Here is a 10,221-nt window from a genome sequence, read left to right on the forward strand (position 1 = left end):
TCTGCAGTGAAGCGGGCCTGAGAGTTGCAGCAGTTGACTTGGTGCTGCTCATGCTGGGATTGCGGGTCGCTCCGGTCGGACGAGCTTTACTGGTAATCCAGCTGACGGGGCGTAGTAAGGAGCGCAGGAACCACCCGCTGGACTGAGCGCTTGCCACTGGGGTTGGATCGGCACCAGGTTTTCCTAGCAGGAACGTTGGGGCCTGTTGCTACAGAAGTTTGGGTCGTGGTGCCGTTGAGGATGTGAGGGGATGAGGATGCCCTCTCTGCAGGCGCTTTGGTAAAAACCCAGTTCTGGGCTGCATGGGAGTTCCTGGACAAATGTAGTGGCATGGTAGCGAAGGAGAAGCAGGTCAGTGGCGGTGGCACAATGCCGGCCTCTCAGCGGATGAACCACGATGGAGCTTACAACTACTTCCTCAACATGGTGGCCTATCAGGTGAGGCTGCGTGGACCATCGGCTCAGGCAGCTGGATGGCGAAGGAGTGCAATTGGGAGTCAGTGTGTTTTTTTTTTTTTTGATTTTATATTTAAAGTTTTCTAGTTCAGTGTAAGTTTGATACTGATGGTTGTGCATATCTATAAAACATCATAGCTAATGTTGATGTCATGGTCTCAGTTTCTCCTTGAATAGAATGTGTTTTACACAATGCAACTGTTCTTTGGAGTCAATGGTGCTGTTTTCTTGACAGGTGATGATGAAGTCCAAAGTCGTATGTCTAATAATCACTGTGGGATCACCGGTACATTAGTAACAGTGTTGGGCAAGTTACTTTCAAAATGTAATATACTACATATTACTAGTTACTTTCATTTGAAAGTAATAAGTTACTTTACAATATTGCTGTCTGTGTAGAGTAACTCGTTACTTATTGCACTACTTTTGCATTACTTTTACCAAAACAACAGCAGCAGCAGAATGACATCGCTGCCCCGGAACCATCCCGAAAAATAATTTCAACCGCCTTGAAGTCAGTGTAAACAATCCAAAATTCTAAATGTTATTCTTTTCCTTTGTTATTCTCATCTATAGTAGTTATTTGCATAAAAACAAATTAGGAAATGATTGTATCTTTTTTAAATATGTGCTTTGATTTATTAAAATGTAACACAAATTTGTAACTTGAGTTACTTGACAAAGTAACTGGTATAATATCACTGGAATCCAATAAGTAATAAGTTATATTACTGAGTTACTGCTAAAAGTAATATATTACATGTAATATGTTACTTTTGTAATGAGTTACCCCCAACACTGATTAGTAATTACATTGTAATAGGCACTAGTAGTGCTTCTGAAATCATCAGAACTGGCAGTGGCTGTCTGAGATTCAGCACTGACTGCTATAAGATGCCTGCTGAATTAACCCCATTCAATGTAAAGATCTTCTATAAACCTCGTAACTCCAATTTTGTTGATTTTTATGTTTTACCTTTTCAAAATTATTAGTTACACTCAAAAAATGCAAAATCCAATGTAAAAACTATGCAGTTTAGGAATTGAGAGAGAGAGAGAGAGATCTGGGATGTTAAGATAAAATATGCTACTTGTCACACACTTCTGCACCTCTGGACACTGGGTCTCATAGCTACACACACAGTACATTTTCCACTCTTCATAAGTGTTGATTTTTCAGTGACAGTTATTTGGAATTGTCAAGTGTTGATTAGAGAGTTGTTAGAGCTGATCTGGCTCTGGAGTGGCTGTTCAACTCTATCTAAAGTATTAATTTACTCTGATGGCTGTGGGCTGATAGAAACACTGGCCTCTAGTGGCGAGTTAAACTTAACCTGATGATTTTGCTGTGTACGAGACAGCAGTGTACGTTGACAGATATAAATTGAACATATTATACATTAGCAGCTAGCTCACAGCCTGTAATGAGATCACACAGGCTGTGAGCTAGCTGGAGGCGGTTCAGTCAATCTCCCTGCATATTATGAAGAAACTTTACAGAATGCATGAAGTGTAACTGAAGAGAGCACAGGCCTGGCAGACAACAATACAATTAGGACCAAGAGGGAAAATGGCAGCAGCATGTGAAGCTGCACTGTTGACCAGCTGATCGTTGAGTATTGACAGTGTCAGTGGGGGTTGCAGGGTACCAGTTGACCCAATAACAATAAATATTATACAACAATACAATACAATACAATACAATACAATACAATAATAATATATTTTTAAAATAAACAATCAGAAGTCCATGCCCTTCATCGACCACCATGTGTTTTATAACTCCTCTACAGCAGATAGACAGTTGGTTATGAGGCCCGGCCATTACCAACCGGACTGGCTGGTTGCTATGTGATTGTGAATGGAGATTCTAGTGTAAAGAACTAAAAGAAACAAGCGCGACTTCGCAATAGCTGCGAGCGGATGTGCGACGTCAGTCAGAGTGTGACATCATCCAGAATCAGAATCACTTTTACTGCCACAATTATGCAAGATTACATACAGGGAATTTGTCTTAGTGTAAGTATGCAGCGTATAGCAGTCATATCAATATTCAGAGATGAAAAGAAAATAACAACATTGCAAGTGCAGTCCAATATATACAATATATCCAGACCATTGTGATGTCATCCACTCCATTGTGGAATTTGGCCACCCCCCCTTCCCAGTCCCCACGCCCCCTTTTAGCCAATTTGGCATGAACAAAAACACACACCTTCACACCTTCACACACACACACACACACACACACACACACTTGACCTCCATGCCAAATGTCAGCCTCCTAGGGTGGAAACTGTGCCCGCTAAATGCTGGACTTTTTGTGGTCCGACCGACCGACAGAGTGACTTTATAGAGCTGCTGGCCAGGCTGGCCGCAGCTAAAAATGATTTATGAACACATGAATCTTTCTACACTCCATTTAGTTAACAAATAAGAGAGAAAACAAAACATGGCAGGATGTGTTGGATCTGCTGTTGCTCTTGTGAAAAGCTGGCAGGAAAATCAATTTGCCAACACTTTAATCATTCAAAAAGGAGCTCCCATAGAGCAGCCTACAAGATGAAGTCTGTTGGATCGTTGGTACCCGAAGCATTCGAGGCCTGCAGGATTAGTCTCCAGATTAGCTTTGTGAATGAACATTTATCAGTTCTTCAGTTCATGATGCCATTCACAAAGAACTAGGGGTGTCACGATACATTCAGTTCATGGTACGATACGATACACGATATTGAGTTCACGATAACGATACGATACAATATTTTAACAATATCTTTTTGCGATCGATTTGTAAATTGAGGGGGCATCCTCCACGCTAATTTGAGTAATTTCACCATTTTCATCCTCCGTGTCTGTAACGTCCCTCGTCTGTTCAAACAAAGCAATGAAAAGGAGAGCGAGCACGCAATCAGATGCAGATCAGTGCCACCATGTTCAGCTTCTTTTTCTCGCGATATGAGATTTCATCTCAACGATACATATTGTCACGTTTTGATATCAGATATTGTGGGACGATATATTGTGACATCCCTACAAAGAACCTGTTGGGTATCTCTCCTGTCCTGTCACAAGTATTCCTCAAAGGTCATTCTTCACACTGTCAGTCTTCATACCACCGTTTTCATAACACCCTTTTCTTGTGAATTGAGTACCGGAGGAAGGAGTCGGGAAGACCCGGATGTTAGCACGTCGGGTTCCCTCGTCTCAGAAAGTCAATGGGAGTTTTGTATGGGGATTTTGGTTAAACGGCCGGTTCCAGCACTTTCACAGTGTGTTTGCTGCCTGGGACGCTGATCTCCTCTCTCTCTGGCTCCCCCTGCAGGCGTGCTGCTGCTGTGGCCCGGCCCCGTGCGCGCTCTGCTGCGCCTTCTGTCCGCCCGTCAAGTCGTCGTCCAGCACGCGCTGCATGTACACCCTCTTCCACGTCATGGCCTGTGCCGTCTCCTGCCTCATGCTGTCCCGCACCGTCTCCGAGCTCGTCAGGGAAAATGTGAGTAACCTGTCCCCTCGGGACACCTGTCCCCTCATGGCACCTGTCTCCTCATGACACCTGTCTCCTCATGACACCTGTCCCCTCAGGACACCTGTCTCCTCATGACACCTGTCTCCTCATGACACCTGTCTCCTCCCCTCATGACACCTGTCCCCTCATGACACCTGTCCCCTCATGACACCTGTCTCCTCATGACACCTGTCCCCTCATGACACCTGTCCCCTCATGACACCTGTCCCCTCATGGCACCTGTCCCCTCATGACACCTGTCTCCTCATGACACCTGTCTCCTCCCCTCATGACACCTGTCCTCTCATGACACCTGTCTCCTCATGACACCTGTCCCCTCATGACACCTGTCTCCTCATGACACCTGCTGAGAGGGTCACTTACACTGGGGCAGTGGGGAAATACTGTATACTGCGCTGATGGATTAACTGTCAGTAGCACTTAAGTCACACAAGTTGTTGCACAGAGATGTGATTATTGTCAGGGGCTGACGGGCCGGTGAGCCTGCATGGCTGAGGGCCTGTGTGTCTGATACTGCCTCTATGATTCTGATGAGAACATGCATACCCAGAGAGATGCTGCCTTCAAGTGCTGCTGGGAATGTGACGATTACAAGTGGGATACACATATGTAAGCCAACCAAGTTGTAAATGTGTCTGGGAGAACTGGGAGTTTCCATGAGAGCTGAGTTGCGACAGACACACTCAGAAGTCAGGGCTTACGTGGAGCACTTGAAAAAGGCAAGAGTGATGTTCTTTTAAGTCACATTTAGTAAATAGTAATCCCTGTGCCTCGGATCCGTGTATACAGGATAATCTACACAGTTTTTTTTATGCCTCATTATGGCGTTATGTTTTCAGGGTGACTGTCCGTCCGGACGTACGTACCATGCTCGTTAACGCAATATCTCAGGAACGCCTTGACAGAATTTCTGGCTAAACGTCCACTGATTAGATTTTGGTGGTCAAATTTGACTCAAACATCCACTTGGACTCAATGAGGAACTGAATCGATTTTGGTCGTCAAAGTTCAAGGTCACTGCGACCTCTCATCCGCACATTCCATACTCGTTAATGCAAATATCTCAGGAAGGCCTTGAGGGAATTTCCTCAAATTTGACTCAAACATCCACTTGGACTCAAGGATGAATTGATTAGATTTTGATGGTCAAAGGTCAAGGTCACTGTGACCTCACGTCCATCCCATTCTCATGAATGCGATATATCACGAACCCCCGGAAGGAATTACATTACAAGTGCTGTCACTTTAACTTTTATGTGGGGTTAGATGATGTACTTTCTGACAGTCAGTGTACTACAGTACATGCAGTAGAATGCAGCCAGCATGAGCCGTGTCAGTGAAGTGCTGTGAACAGGGTCATGAGCAAAAATGTGTAAAAAAAAACTACGGTACTCCTCTGGATTAGAAAACATTTGAAATAACCGCCTCGCCTTTTTTAATGACAGAAAAAAACATAAAATGCTACCATACTGCTCACCTGGCGTAATCCAAGTCTCCACAAACCCTGATATGCCAAGGTGACTTGAAAATACATAATTTACACCCTGTTTTTAGCTTGTTTAGCCTGTTTTAATCTTCACTGGCTACAGTAGCTGCTCTCCATACATTATTCGCCCACATGACTACAGTGAATTCGGCTAAAATTAGGATGTAAATGATGTATGTTTAAGTCACCTTGGCATATCAGGGCTTGTGGAGACTTGGATTACGCCAGGTGAGCAGTATGGAAGCATTTTATGTGTTTTTCTGTCATTAAAAAAGGCGAGGCGGTTATTTCAAATGTTTTCTAATCCAGAGGAATACCAACAATAGGCATCCTCTTAATCACTCAGACAGACAGACAGACAGTCAGAGAGACAGACAGACAGTCAGAGAGACAGACAGACAGACAGACAGACAGACAGACAGACAGTCAGAGAGACAGACAGACAGTCAGAGAGACAACAAACAGACAGACAGACAGACAGACAGACAGACAGACAGACAGACAGACAGACAGTCAGAGAGACAGACAGACAGTCAGAGAGACAGACAGACAGACAGACAGACAGTCAGACAGTCAGAGAGACAGACAGACAGACAGTCAGAGAGACAACAAACAGACAGACAGACAGACAGACAGTCAGAGAGACAGACAGACAGTCAGAGAGACAGACAGACAGACAGACAGACAGACAGACAGACAGACAGACAGACAGACAGACAGTCAGAGAGACAGACAGACAGACAGACAGACAGACAGTCAGAGAGACAGACAGGCAGACAGACAGACAGACAGACAGACAGACAGTCAGAGAGACAGACAGACAGACAGACAGACAGACAGACAGACAGACAGTCAGACAGACAGACAGTCAGACAGACAGACAGACAGACAGACAGTCAGACAGACAGTCAGAGAGACAGACAGACAGACAGACAGTCAGACAGACAGACATTCAGACAGACAGACAGACAGACAGACAGACAGACAGTCAGACAGTCAGAGAGACAGACAGACAGACAGACAGGCAGTCAGAGAGACAGAGAGACAGACAGACAGACAGACAGACAGACAGTCAGACAGACAGACAGACAGTCAGAGAGACAGACAGACAGACAGACAGACAGACAGTCAGAGAGTCAGACAGACAGACAGACAGACAGACAGACAGAGAATCAGACAGACAGACAGACAGACAGACAGGCAGTCAGACAGACAGACAGACAGACAGTCAGAGAGTCAGACAGACAGACAGACAGACAGAGAGACAGTCAGAGAGTCAGACAGACAGACAGACAGACAGACAGACAGACAGACAGACAGTCAGACAGACAGACAGACAGACAGACAGACAGACAGACAGACAGACAGTCAGACAGACAGACAGACAGACAGACAGACAGACAGTCAGAGAGTCAGACAGACAGACAGACAGACAGTCAGAGAGTCAGACAGACAGACAGACAGACAGTCAGACAGACAGACAGACAGACAGACAGACAGACAGACACAGACAGACAGACAGACAGACAGACAGACAGACAGACAGACAGACAGACACAGACAGACAGACAGACAGACACAGACAGACAGACAGACAGACAGACAGACAGACAGACAGACAGACAGACAGACACAGACAGACAGACAGACAGACAGACAGACAGACAGACAGACAGACAGACAGACAGACACACACATGGATAATGTTGTGGATAAAACACTCTGCGTGTGTTTCAGGTGCCTTTCTTCAACATGGTGTGTGACCAGGCACATGGTGGAGGCCACTGTGATATGCTGGTGGGATACTCGGCGGTCTACAGAGTCTGCTTCGGTACCGCCTGCTTCTACCTGATGATGGCGCTCTTCCTCATAGATGTGAAATCCAGCCAGGACTTCAGAGCGCTCATACACAACGGGTCAGTGTCGCAGATTCGGATAAATACACAATAAAGCCTGGCAATCTGGAATCAAGAGACTGATGACAGTCTGGGTATCGTTTGGATTTTAACTATTCCGATTCTGATTCCGATTCTGATTCCGATGCTGGTTCTTAACGATTCTCAATTCTGATTCTTTGAAGGGCGAGGTCAAATGGTCACATGGTTATTTCACAGATATTTCTTTAACCATTACCCAAGTCATATTCAGTCATAGTCATATTATCATAGCATTGCTTGTCATTTATTATGTCTTTTATTATGAACTTTTGTAAACATCAACAGTATAATATTTATTTGTTATACAATTTTAAAATTCCCCAAATCTTTAAATTAAATAAAAGGAGTAAAAAAGAGAAAAAAAGAGTAAAAAACCTCCACCAACACTGAGTACCCTAATTCTCCAACCTGCAAAGCTGCAGCCTCCCTAAGGGTTTAAATTGGAGTAACATTTATTTTCTTGATTTGATTCCCCAACAAAAATGCATGTGAATGCACCACTCTTTAGCAGCTGACTTGAAAGTCCAGACCTACCTACCTACCAGCACTAGATCAATGCATTTCAAAACAAAATCATCTAATGGCCGAAATCCCAGATCTGGAAAATGTCCAAAACCTTAATTGATTATTGGGCCAATGGTGATTTGTCTGCCAAATCTGCTTGTAACCTTTCTGGAGAAATCAGGCAGCGGTGAAAACATGACCTCCTTCCAACTTCATTAGCAGAGAACTTAAATCCCTAGATCTCCAACCGTACAAGCGACTATGATGCCATTTACACCTGGCGTTAACATGTGTTTTCTGTGATCAGATTGCAATCAGATTGTGTTATATCACTTGAAAGTACAGGTGTAAACACCCCCAAAACGCATTGAAGAAGGATTGCAATCTGATCGGCCAAACCACCTCCGGAGGTGGTCAGGGATGCATTGTTTACACAATTGAACACAAGTGTAAATGCAATGTGTCCTCTCAATCTGGATACAGCAACTTTATGCGGATTGAGAGGACAACCATTTCTGCAATCTGATTGCAATCAGATTGCAGAAACCACATGTTAACGCCAGGTGTAAATGGAATCAGGCTGAAGTGATAAAATACAATCTGATTGCAATCTGATGGCAGAAACCACATGTTAACGCCAGGTGTAAATGGCCCATATTTCTAGTCTCTGCTCAAGCATGGACTTAATCCCCACCTAGAAAAATAATGTATCCACCTTGGTATATCTGTAAATAGCTCACTCCTGCCTATAGGGGGTGACGTGTTTTCCCTCTCTCACCTCACCTGGCCCGGTTGTCTATTTTAAGCTCCTCATTGTCACACTTTCCATGGCAGCAGTGTGGATTAGAGAGGTCTGGATTAGGATTTGACCGGCTAGATTGCTGCTCCTCATTGGCAATAATCTACTCATAAGAGTCTTATTAGGGCCTGGGTGAAAGGCCCGCGTCTTTGGCTAAGGTTACAATAGGGTCAGTTAGGGGTCAGTTAGGCGTCAGTTAGGGGCCAGGGGACGTCCCTGTCCCCCGCTGACATCTAGTGTATTTATCCAACAAGAGCTGTCTTTATGACTGCCACATAGATTCATATGAACAAGGTGGTTTTCGCCCCGACAGCAACGATGCTTGTGCTGTAGGCCTCCATGTGTGTGCTATTCACCTTATTCACCACGCCCACTTTTTCTCTCTTCCGCGTTCAACGCAAACGTATTTGTTCTTCCGGTTCAGTGCTAGTTGCCTTCTGTGGCTAATATTAGCCACTAGTTAGTTATGTTATATGGCAGTAAAATGCCACTGAATGACCAAATTGATAGAACTTTTAACCATTTCGAGTAACACTGTTTCCATACGGATCACCAGCGTTAGTTTGTTGTTTATAACGTGGCTATATTCATAACGTTTCTATCTCGGATGCGTTATTTCGAATCGCACATAGGTTACACCAAACCACACATAGGTTACGCCTCGAATCGCACGCAACCTATGTGGGTTTCAGGACGCAACAGCCTCGACTCCACTAACGTCATCTTAAGAGCACAATATTCCTGGAATGCAAGTTTAACTAAACAGTTACATGTCCTCTGCATTCTACATAAAATTAAGATATTACGGGTTGTTTTATTTTGTATGTTACATATGTATTGGCCAAGATATGTTAGTTTATGGGGGAGTAATTTTGCCACTTTAGGAGCGGAGTGTGCGCGGCCATTTTGCCTGCGGGGTTTTTGGCAAGTCAAAACGGAAATACTATTACGAAATGACGTAATGCGGAAGCGTCCATGTGTGGGCAAAGAATAAGCAAGTTTTCCAGTGATTAATAAAAGTTCTAATATTAAAATATTGATTTTCTCACTGGCAATAATTTGGAGTTGACAAGACAGTTCGTCCACTCATTCAGCTGCTATGGCTCTGGGTTGACTGTTCAAAACTATCTAAAAGTAAATGAATTCTGATGGAGGTGGACTGATAGAAACACACTGTGACATTGTGTTGATTTCTACACTTTGAACCTAGCTCCGTCTATTTTTGCTGTGTTGCTGTGATGCAGGTTCTGGTTCCTGAAGTTCATCACTCTTCTTGGGATGTGCACAGCTGCCTTCTTCATCCCGACAGAGTCCTTCCTGCATGGTGAGTGAGCAGAGGTCGTTGTCAAGTCTGTAGGCTCAGGAGCGAACGCACCTCCCTCTGACACCTGCTAGAGGGCAGCGGAGAACCAATTATGAAAAGTCTCTGAAGGTTTGATTCCCTGCAGTGAATTATTACACCATAAATCTCTGCAGCTGGACTTCACTTTGTTTGGCAACTGTAAGTCTCATCGTG

At 44.3% G+C, this 10,221-nt stretch overlaps 1 protein-coding gene across 1 annotated transcript in view; it reads left to right on the top strand.

Moving 5' to 3' along the window:
* Positions 1-330: 330 nt before the first annotated feature.
* LOC310799386 (serine incorporator 5-like) overlaps positions 331-10,221 on the top strand; it is a gene marked incomplete at both ends in the record, with an annotated part of 11,708 nt that continues 1,817 nt past the window's right edge. Inside the window, 4 exons of the mRNA XM_083661974.1 lie at positions 331-438; positions 3,779-3,946; positions 7,203-7,381; positions 9,950-10,029. Of these exons, the coding sequence (XP_083518100.1) occupies positions 331-438; positions 3,779-3,946; positions 7,203-7,381; positions 9,950-10,029 (535 nt within the window). The remainder of the gene's footprint in view (positions 439-3,778; positions 3,947-7,202; positions 7,382-9,949; positions 10,030-10,221) is intronic.

The sequence above is a fragment of the Poromitra crassiceps genome (genome assembly GCF_964638095.1).
Source record: "Poromitra crassiceps genome assembly, chromosome: 27".
Taxonomy (NCBI): Eukaryota; Metazoa; Chordata; class Actinopteri; order Beryciformes; family Melamphaidae; genus Poromitra; species Poromitra crassiceps.